At 39.8% G+C, this 11,815-nt stretch overlaps 1 protein-coding gene across 9 annotated transcripts in view; it reads right to left on the minus strand.

Moving 5' to 3' along the window:
- The window catches only part of MCM10 (minichromosome maintenance 10 replication initiation factor), an 88,333-nt gene that overhangs the window by 50,320 nt on the left and 26,198 nt on the right, over positions 1-11,815 (minus strand). For 7 of the 9 annotated variants that reach the window (XM_025853484.2, XM_073879894.1, XM_073879895.1 and 4 more), the window contains exons 18-19: positions 10,885-11,030; positions 5-47 (exon numbers count right to left, since the gene is read on the minus strand). In XM_025853484.2, coding sequence (XP_025709269.1) covers positions 5-47; positions 10,885-11,030 — 189 coding nt within the window. Of the gene's footprint in view, positions 1-3; positions 48-10,884; positions 11,031-11,815 lie in introns of those variants that run through there. The other 2 variants (XM_073879896.1, XM_073879897.1) reach the window with 2 other exon arrangements.

The raw sequence follows: 11,815 nt of genomic DNA on the forward strand, positions 1-11,815 counted from the left end.
CTACCTTTAGCATTCCATCTCGTTCCCATTTGAAGAGGCCACAGTTACTGAAACAGAAAAGTGGGGCTTTACTCAGTGGTGAGGTATGGGCTGACACACATAAAGTCAACTGGGTTCACTGCACTTGCAACAAGAGTATCCGCCACTCAAACAGAAGATGATCAAGGTAACACTCATATTACAGGCTACGCTCTAATGCTACTGAAAATACACACTCCAGTGATTTGAGAAATGGTCTTCAAATTTGTAAAAAGCTAGATACTTCAGAGATGAAATACCCAATGATGGTATAACAGGGTATGCCAACGGCAGGTGATGAACACAAGCTTGGTTTCTACTGCTGGGCATTGAGAAGAGACTCAGAAGAGGAAGCTAGCCCTCTGATGCCATGCAGTCGATGGCTTCCCCCTTTCCCCTTTTCTGGAACTAAAAGCTTGTGATGAGAGGATTAGTCTTCCTCCTGGTCTGCCCAATTCTTCCATCTTCAAACCTAAAGATGTTTACTCTCTTATGGTTCAAAGGGCATAGAGACTCTTATTCTCATTTTTTAACATGGTATGTGAGTCCAACCCTGAGCAGAGATGTGACTACTACAGAGAAAGCTTATTTTCCACAAAGTTCACTCCGCCAAAACAAATAAAAGAAACACAATCAACTCATTTCCATGGCTGCCGGCACTCTTGGACTTGAGAGGCTCTAGGGCACAGGGGATTGCCCTACCTGACTCATCCTTCCTCCTCAAAGTCTAGACTACTCCTGCCCTGAGAATCAGCATACCAGTGGCCTTGGCCCTAAGCCTCTTCACCACCTTCCCTGTCTAGAGACTAGCTGAATATCTCGTGAGAGAAATTTTCTAGACTACTAGATCAATGATTAAATTATATATAACAAAAATTCTAGTCAGGGGTCAACAAATTATTACCCATGAGCCAAATCCAGCCTGCCACCTGCTTTTGTAAATAAAGTTTCATTTAAACACAGTCATGTCCACTTGTTTCTGTATTACCTATGGCTGCTTTTGGGCTATAACACCAAAGCAGAGTAGTTATGAAACAGATCACCTGGTTCATGAAGCATAATGTATTTACTATCTGGGCTTTGACAGAAGAAGTTTGCCCCGTTCTGCTCTAGAACAAGAATTGACAAGAAAAAGGGGTGCCTGGGTGGCTCAGTCATTAGGCATCTGCCTTCAGCTCAGGTCATGGTCCCAGGATCCTGGGATCGAGCCCCATATCGGGCTCCTTGTTCAGCGGGAGGCCTGCTTCTCCCTCTCCCACTTCCCCTGCTTGTGTTCCTGCTCTTGCTATCTCTCTCCGTCAAATAAATAAAATCTTAAAAAAAAAAAAAATTGACAAGAAAAAGTCTAGAAAAGCAGTTGTTAACAAAAGTAACAGCACCACCTGGAGGATGAAAAAGCATCTTGCTCTTTCATTTGTGAGTTGTACTTACTGCTTAATAATGGAATTTTTCTGATACTCAAATGTTTTACATATGCTCTTGCTGTTAAAATATTTTGGGCAAGTCAAGTATCAATATACAGATAGATACTTTAAAAAATTATAATCCAGATCATAGCAATTTCACAAACCAGCTCCCGACTAGGTAATGAACTAGTATGGGGTCCGGGTCCCCTCCCCAACCCCAATCAACCCTGGAGAAACTTGGAGTGAAGTATGGGTTCCAGGAAGTAAACAAAACCCAAAAAACAAATAGCAAGCAAATAGGTGGGGAGACTATCCTGGTGGGACATTCTTGGGAAGACTGAAGGAGATCTTGAAATTGCCTCAAATTCCGAAGACTTATTATCATACAAATTTTGTCCTCTAAGTCAATAAAGTCAGAAATTTAAAAAAAAAAAGGGTAAAAATCAATCCCATTTTTGGGATTTGATTTTTACTTGAAAATTATTTTCAAATTTGAAAATTAAACAACATTACTAACCCTTGGGTCAAACAGGAAGTCATCAAAGGCATTAGGAAATCAAATCCTTATTTTAAAAAAAGATTTATTTATTTTAGTAATCTCTATACCCAATGTGGGGCCCAAATTCACAACCCCGAGGTTGCATGCTCCTCCGACTGAGCCAGCCAGGCACCCCAAGAAATACTTTTAACTACAGGCCAAATGTTGTGGGAGACACTAAAGAAAGACTGCTTAGAAGGAAACATGTAGCTTTAAACACATTGATGTGGGAACAAGAAAATTTAAAAACGAGTAAGCTGAGTGTAAGCAATTAACTGACATTGGCAAAAGGATACAGAGCAAACCCAAAGAAACCAGAAGGGCAGAAAGATAAGGACAGAAACCAGTAAAACAGAAAGAAAATCAATAAATATTAAGAAAGCTAAAAGATGGTTTTCTGAAAAGAAAAGAAAAGTAACAGCACAAAATACAGTAAATGCCTACTAATAAAAAATAGCAAGTAACAGATTAAAAACAATGAAAGTTTATTAGGAACAACCATATGTCAATACATTTGAAAACCTAAATGAAGTGAATTAAAAGAAAAAAAAAAAGCTGAAATTGGCAGAAGAGACCATGAAATTGAAATGGTTATCAAGCCACCTCACGCCCTAAAACCTGGGCCTAAATAATTTTACAGTTGAGATTTATTAGAAGCTTAAGAAATAATTAATTGCTATTTAATATAAATTATTTCCAGAAGCTGCTCAGTTATTTTATGAGGCTCATATAATCTTCGTTCTAAAACCAGGTAAGGCTAAAAAACAAACAGGTCTAATTCACTTATGAATATACAGTGGACACTTGAACAAGATGGGGATGGGGTGCTGCCCTCTGTGCACTTGAAAATCCGAAATTTAACTTCTGATTCTCCCATAACTTAACTAATAGCCTACTGCTGACCAAAACCTTATTGATAACAGTCAATTAACACATATTTTGTATATGTATTACATATTGTATTCCTACAATAAAGTAAACTAGAGAAAAGAAAATATTATTAAGAAAATCATGAGAAAGAGAAAATACATTTAGGTACTGTACTGTGTTTACTGAAAAAAATCTGCATATAAGTGGAGCTGTGCAGTTGAAGGGTCAACTGTAGATATAAAAATCCTATATAAAGGGGCACCTGGGTGGCTCAGTCGTTGGGTGTCCGCCTTCGGCTCAGGTCACGATCCCAGGGTCCTGGGATTGAGCCCCACACTAGGCTCCTTGCTCCACGGGAAGCCTGCTTCTCCCTCTCCCACTCCCCCTGTTTGTGTTCCCTCTCTCACTGTCTCTCTGTCAAAAAATAAATAAAAATTAAAAAAAAAAATCCTATATAAAATACTAGCTAATTCAATATAACTGTATACTAAAAAAATCCTCGACACAACATCAAAACCACTAATAATCAAATTAAAAAAGACATAAATAGACATTTTTGCAATGATACACAGATGGCCAACAGATACACGAAAAGATGCTCTACATCACTGATCATCAGGGAAATATAAGTCAAAACCACAATGAGACATCACTTCACACCTCCCAGAATGGCTAAAATCAAAAAGACAAGAAATAACAAGTGTTGGCAAGGATGTGGAGAAAGAAGAACCCTCGTGCACTGTTGGTGGGAATGCAAACTGGTGCAGCCACTGTGGAAAACAGTATGGAGGTTCCTCAAAAAAACAAAAAAAAAGAACTATCCTAAGATGTAGTAATCCCACTACTGGGTATTTACCCGTTTACTGCACCATTTATTTACAATAACCAAAGTATGGAAGCGTGCGTGCTCAACACACACACACACACACACACACACACACACACACACACGCACACTAGAATATTACTCAGCCATAAAAAAAGGAGTAAGACTGTGCCATTTGCAACAACATGGATGGATCTAGAGGGTATAATGATAAGTGAAATAAGTCAGTCGGAGAAAGGCAAATACCATATGCAGAATTTAAGAAACAAAACAAATGGACAAAGAAAAAAAGAGACAAAAAAAACACAAACTCTTAAATACAGAGAACTGGTGTTGCCAGAGGGGAAGTCTGTGGGGAGATGGGTGGAATGGATAAAGGGGATTTCAGACTAAAAAAAAAAAAAAAACAATCAACAAGTAGGGTCTACTCAAAGAATGAAAGGAGACTTCTGAGAGTGATGTCACCATCACAAGGTGAGCCGTTCCTTTTTCCTCTCCCCTTTGATTTACAAGTAACTGGACATCTATAACCAAAAAACAAACAAACAAAAGCACCTGTGCACAGCATCCAAATCACCAACGGTGGATGGGAGCAGGGAGGGCAACGAAGGAGGGGAGCGGTCATGGAAATGGTGGGTCAGCAACATCCTTCTGGCAGGAGGTGGAGGGTGAAGGTGTTGAGTGAGTGTCAGCCACCCATTCTGCAGCTTCCACAGCTGGAGGGACCGCAGGAAAGTGCCTCCTCCTACCTGCCCAGGGATTCCGCCCGCGGACTTCTAGGTTCACCCAAAGCCACAAATGCTAGGTACACACCTCCCCTGAGTTGGCCACCACCCCCCCTTTTTAAGTGCACTCTGCCTAGAGAAATCAATAACATGTGCTATAGTGCCACCTTCTGGAAAACAAAAGAAAGGCTCCTAATTAATTACAGGTTGAACTGTCAGAATCAAAGCGAACAAAACCTTGCCTAAGTTAAGAAAGGTGCTCATTACTTCAAATGTGATGGCAGAGACACTTTTTATCAGACACCATGAAAAATCACGGTAATACAGCATTAAAAATAAAAATAAAAACAACCTGACAATTTTCCAGCAAAGGAGCCCTAAGAATATTACGATCTAACTGATAAAGATTTTAAAACAGCTTTTATGAAGAAATTCAGCGAGCTACAAGAAAACTTAGAAAGGCAACACAATGGCCTCAGGATTAATAAACAGAAGAACTTTACAGAAGAAATTCTTTTTTTTTTTTTTTTTTAAGATTTCATTTATTTGTCAGAGAGACAGAGAAAGCACAAGCAGGGGGAGTGAGAGAGGGAGAAGCAGGCTCCCCACTGAGCAAGGAGCCCGATGCAGGACTCGATCCCAGGGCCCTGGAATGATGACCTGAGCTGAAGGCAGACGCTTAACGACTGAGCCACCCAGGCGCCCCCACAGAAGAAATTCTAAAAAAGAGCCAAACAAATTTGGGGGCAGAGGAACTCACTAAATGAGATGAAGAATGCAACAGAATGCATTGGCAATACAGCAAATATTCCATCTTCAAGATGGAAGACAGGAACCTAAAAATGATTCAAGCGGAAGAAGTGAGAGAATGAAGATTTTAAAAAAGAAAAGAAGTCCTCTGAGATTCCACACAGAAACAGATTCCATTGGAAAAGCCAATGTAAGAAAGATGGGTATTCCAGAAGGGGAGACAGGAGGACAAGAACAGAGTGTTTATTTAAAGAAGTAATAGCGCTGTGAATTGTGTAAGACTGATGAATCACAGACCTGTACCTCTGAAACAAATAATACATTATATGTTAAAAAAAAAATAAAAAAAGAAGATAGTAGGAAGGGAAAAATGAAGGGGGGAAAATCGGATGGGGAGACGAACCATGAGAGACGATGGACTCTGAGAAACAAACTGAGGGTTCTAGAGGGGGGGGGGGTGGGGGGATGGGTTAGCCTGGTGATGGGTATTAAAGAGGGCACGTTCTGCGTGGAGCGCTGGGTGTTATGAACAAACAATGAATCATGGATCACTACATCAAAAACTAATGATGTAATGTATGGTGATTAACATAACAACAACAACAACAAAAAGTAATAGCTGAGAACTTCCCAAACCTGGGGAAGGAACTGGATACACAAGTCTATGAAGCTAGTAGAATACCTTCTTATCTCGATGCCAGAAGACCTCTCCAAGACACAATTATATCAAAGCTGTCAAAAGTCAATGATAAAGAAAAAATTTGAGGGCGCCTGGGTGGCTCAGTTGGTTAAGCGACTGCCTTCGGCTCAGGTCACGATCCTGGAGTCCCGGGATCGAGTCCCACATCGGGCTCCCTGCTCAGCGGGGAGTCTGCTTCTCCCTCTGATCCTCCTCCCTCTCGTGCTCTCTATCTCTCATTCTCTCTCTCTCAAATAAATAAATAAAATCTTAAAAAAAAAAAAAAGAAAAAATTTGAAAGGCAACCGGGGTAGGGGGGGATAGCAACCTACAAAGGATCAGGCTATCAGATTTCTCAGCAGAAACTCTATAGGCCAGGAGAGAGGAGAATGGCATATGAAAAATATTTGAAGATTAAAAGCTGCCAGCCAACAATATTCTGCAAAGTTATCCTTAGATGGGAAGGGGAAATAAAGACTTTCCCAGACAAACACAAGCTGGAGTTTACCATCTTATTCTTTATAATAAGAAATGCTCGGGCACCTGGGTGGCTCAGTCGTTAAGCGTCTGCCTTCGGCTCAGGTCATGGTCCCAGGGTCCTGGGATCGAGCCCCGCATCAGGCTCCCTGCTCGGTGGGAAGCCTGCTTCTCCCTCTCCCACTCCCCCTGCTTGTGTTCCTGCTCTCGCTATGTCTCTGTCAAATAAATAAATATAACCTTAAAAAAAATAATAAAAAAAGAAATGCTGAAAGCTCTTAGAGCTGAAACAAAAAGACAGAAATACACAAAACTCTGATTAAGGTGATAAACAGTCAGAATTAGAAAACTGTTAACTCTTTTCTAGAATAGTATATTAAACTCTTAATTATAGTATAAAGGTTCGGGCGCCTGGGTGGCTCAGCTGGTTAAGCGATTGCCTTCAGCTCAGGTCATGATCCTGGGCTCCTGGGATCGAGCCCCGCATCGTGCTCCCCCCTGCTCTGGAGGGAGCCTACTTCTCCCTCTCCCTCTGCCTGCCACTCCCCCTGCTTGTGCTCTGTCAAATAAATAAAATCTTTAAAAAAACAAGATAAAAAAATATAATATAAAAGTTCAAGGAAAAGAAGAGTAACTATGGTTACTACTTGGTGATGACATCGCAGCACAAAGGAAATAATTTGTGACATAAAATATAAAAAGGGAAGAGAAAAGGATGGACCCTTTATAGGTGAAGATAAATTGCTGATAGCAGAGAAAGGATTATTTTACCAAAGAGATGTTTTATGCAAACCTCATGGTCACCACAAGGCAAAGATCTAGAGCAGAGACACTAAACATAAAAGGTGGGGGGAGACTAAGCAAATCACCATGGAAAACCAACTTAAAAAGTAGGCAGAAACAAGGAAAAACAAACAATGTGGAGACCAAACCACCAGAAGACAAAAGATAAAATGGCAGTAGTAAATCCTTACCCATCAATAATCACCCTAAATTTAAATGGACTGAATACATCAGTCAAAAGGCACAGAGTGGCTGGATGGACAAAAAAAGACCCTACCATATGCTGCCTGCAGGGGTCATGTCTCAGCTCTAAGGACACACACAGGCTCAAAGTGAAGGGATGGAATATATGTTAATAAATTGGACACATTTCAATCTAATTTTACACCTCAAGGAACTAGAAAAAAAAGAACTAAGCCCAAATTTAGCAGAAAGGAGGAAATAATAAAGATCAGAAAAAAAAATAGAGACCAGAAAAACAACAGAAAAGATCGAGACTAAGAGCTGATTCTTTGAAAAGATAAAAAAAATTGACAAATCTTTAGACTAAGGAAAAAAGAAGACACAAATTAGAAATCAAAGAGGAGACAACTGATACTACAGAAATACACAGAATCATAAGAGATGACTGTGAAAGATTATATGCCAACAAATTACATAACCTAGAAGAAATGGATACATTTCTAGAAACCTACAACCTAAGACTGAATCAAAAAGAAACCAAAAATTTGAACAGACCAATAATGAATAAACCAGCATCACTTTGATGCCAAAACCAGAGAAGGATACCACAAAAAAGAAAAAGGTAGTCAATATCTCTGATGAATACAGATGCAAAAATTCTCAACAAAACATTAGTGAATCAAATTCAAGAACACATTAAAAGGATTATACACCATGACCAAGTGGGATTTACCCGTGGGATGTGAGGATGGTTCAACATACACAAATCAATAAATTTAAGACATTACATCAAATAAAAATCACATAATCATCTCAATAGATACAGAAAAAGCACTTCACAAAATACAAAACCTTTTCCTGATAAAAACCCTTAATAGATTGGGTATAGAAGGAACATACCTCAACATAATAAAAGTCACATATGACAAATTCACAGCTAACATTATACTCAAAAGAGATAAAATGAAAGCATTTCCTCTAAAATTAGGAGCAAGACAAGGATGCCCACTCTCACCACTCCTATTCAGTATAGTACTGGAAGTCTTAGCTGGAGCAATTAGGCAAGACAAAGAAATAAAAAGCATCCAAATTGGAAAGGAAGAAGTAAAATTGTTGCTATTTGCTGATGACATATCTTATACATAGAAAATCCCAAAGAGTCAGTCAAAAAACCATTGCAGTGATCAACAATTTCAGTAGAGCAGCCGGATATAAAATCAACAAACAGAGGGCGCCTGGGGGACTCAGTTGGTTAAGCGACTGCCTTCGGCTCAGGTCATGATCCTGGAGTCCCGGGATCGAGTCCCACATCGGGCTCCCTGCTCGGCAGGGAGTCTGCTTCTCCCTCTGACCCTCTTCCCTCTCATGCTCTGTATCTCTCATTCTCTCTCTAATAAATAAATAAATAAAATCTTAAAAAAAAAAGAATGCTTTAAAAAAAAATCAACAAACAGAAATCAGTTACATTCCTTTACACTCAGGATGCACTCAATAACAATAAAGTACTTAGTAATAAATTTAACCAAGGAAGTGAATGGAAATCTACGAGACTTTCCTGAAAGAAATTGAAGACACAAATGAATGGAAAGACACCCCAGTTCATGGATCTGAAAAAATTAATATTGCTATAATGGCCAAACTACCCAAAGCAATCTGCAGAGATTCAATGCAATCTCCATTAAAATACCAAAGGCATTCTTCAAAAAAGAAAAAAGAAAGAGAGAAAGAAAGAAAAGAAAAGAAAAGAAAAGAAAAGAAAAGAAAAGAAAAGAAAAGAAAAGAAAAGAAAAAAAGAAAAAACAACCCTAAAATTTGTGTGGACCCAAAGAAGACCGTGAATAGCCAGAGCAATGCTGAGAAAAAAGAATAAAGCTGGAGGCATCATGCTTCCAGGTTTCAAACTATACTACAAAGCCATAGTAATAAAAGCAGGATGATCTGGCACAAAAATAGATACAGCGACCAGTAAAACAGAATAGAAGGTCTAGACTCAAATCCCAGTATATATGGTCAAGAATACCCAATGGGGAAAGGACAGTCTCTTCAACAAACAGTGCTGGGAAAACTGGAGAAACACAAGTAGAAAAAGGAAAGTGGACCATTATCTCACATCTCTCACAAAAATTAACTTGAAATGGATGAAACACTTAAAACTAAGACCTGAAACCATAAAACCCCTAGAAGGAAATGTAGGGAAAAAGTTGATCGATACTGGTCTTGGCACTGACTTTTTGAACACGACGCCAAAAGCTCAGGCAACAAAAGCAAAAATCAACAAATGGGACCACTTCAACTCAAAAGCTTCTGCACATCAAAATTAACAAGTAACAAAATGAAAACCTACAGAACAGGAGAAAATGTTTGCCAGCCATCTATCAGACAAGGGGTTAATATCCAAAATATACAAAGAAGTCAGTCAACTTAAAAACAACCCAGGGATAGGCTAAATGGTAAGATCGTACAATGAAGAAAAGATATCTACTCACAATCATAGTAAACTGGAAATAAAAAGGAACTTTTCTTAAGTTGGTAAAAGTTACACTTGGAGGAGAAATTTGTGAAGGATACATTCACTTTAAGATAAAGACCAAGAAATGGAAGCCCACTATCATCACTATCATTTAACATAGTATTGGAGGTCTGGCCAACCCTATCAGGAAAGACAAAGAAATAGAGGGTGTAAGGATGGGAACAAAACAGGTAAAATTTTCTTTATTTGCAGATGATCAACTACATAGAGAAATCAAAAAGTTATTGGCATAAGAGCCTAATAAGCTTGCCAGAGGCAAGATCACCATATAAAAAAATTAATAACATTTCTCTACACCAACAATAAGCATCTAGTATATTTTTTAAAATATACTAGAAAGTTGCCGTTCACAGTATCAACAAAAACAATGACACATCTAAGAATTAAGAATACTCAACACTTCAGTGGAGATAATTTTAAAAATTAAAAGCCATAGAGGATGGAATGAATAAATGGGAAGATACTCCACGATCTTAAAAAGGGATGATTTCATATATAGAAGACATTAGTCCCCACAAAATTGGTTTATTCATTTAATGTGATCCTAATTCTACTTCTGAGTGGGATGGTCTTTAAACTAGTGCTCTGAGAACATCTAGAAAACCTGAACGAAATAAATATCCTAAAGGGAGTTATCAACCACTGTAGGAGAATCCCAATCTCCATCAACAGTTCTGTGGGTGGTCCTCCTCCAGGATAAGCCCCAGACTCTCAGCTTCCCGCCTGGCCTAGAGTCGGCCAATGCTCCCAGGGCAAAAATGGCCACATAAGTTAGCTCATCGCTCTAAGGTATACCCTGGTTCTGGTTCCCTAGTTCTTGTCCCAGCAACTCCAGGACCTTCAGAGAAATGACTTCTGTCTTTCATTCAACAAACATTTGTGAGGACCCGCTATGGGCTGGGCACTATACTAAGTACTGGGGGTAAAGCAGTGAAGAGGGCAGGGTCCCTTCCCTCTGTGAGCTTTTAGGGATGGCCCGAAGCTGTAAGAGGCACGGAAATAAGGCCTGATCCTCAAAATGGACTGTCCAATGTTCCAGTAGAATGGCATCACATGGGAACCGGAAAGAGGGTTTAAGAACGTCAGGTAATTCTCCTACCTGCAGTGCTTTTTGGGGAGCCTATCCAGGGAGATGCTTCTGTTTCCACAGGGACACTTGAAAAACCTCTTTAGGCCATCATGCCAGTGGTAGTCATGCTGCTCAATGATGCAGTTCTCCAAAGGCTTGAAGTGGGTGTAGGCACACTGCATAAAACCAAAAGGAGAGCACACATCTCTCAAGAGCTTTGAAAGAGAAACTGGCTAGCTGCTGAGATGGCAATCTGTTCCATGAGAACTTTTGTTTCCTCACCACCACCCAGGTAGCTGAGAGCAGAGCAACCACCTTATCCATCAGCTGCACTGATTTCTTGAGTCCCACGGACTGATGCCACTTTTTCTTGTGTTTGCCACAATTTTTGGTCAGGCATGAAGTACACAACAACCTTCTGTAACATCAAGACAAAAACACTGGAAACCTCCCGATAGCTTCATCAGGTCTGTCCTAAATTTACTGCCATTGCTTGGTGATAGGACACTGACACTGGGGCCTATTCAGTAGCCCTTTTATTTCCTCTTAAAAAGCCTCAGAAAAGGATGTAAGCTTATTACTACTCTTATTTCATAAGCAGCAAAATCAAGCAAAGATATTAATTCACTTGTAATTTTGATCCTCACAAGGACTGAATAGAATAGGAAACAATTAGCAGCATCCAGACTAAGAAAGAGAACCTCCCCAGCACTCCTGAAGCCCTCCCCGTGCCCCCTTCCAGGCACTGCTCCCCTGCACCGCCAGGGTAATCACCACCCTGCTTTCTAGCAGCAGAGATTTATTTGCCTGGTTTTGAATTTTGCATAAATGTAATTGTATGATACATTTTAAAAAGGGGGGGGAGGGGAGGGGAGGGGAGGGGAGGGGAAAGGAGGGGAGAAAAAGAAAGAAGGAAGGAAGGAAGGAAGGAAGGAAGGAAGGAAGGAAGGAAGGAAGGAAG

The sequence above is a fragment of the Callorhinus ursinus genome, unplaced genomic scaffold, assembly GCF_003265705.2.
Source record: "Callorhinus ursinus isolate GAN/ISIS: 27379988/994484 unplaced genomic scaffold, GSC_fseal_2.0 scaffold36, whole genome shotgun sequence".
NCBI classification, from domain to species: domain Eukaryota; kingdom Metazoa; phylum Chordata; class Mammalia; order Carnivora; family Otariidae; genus Callorhinus; species Callorhinus ursinus.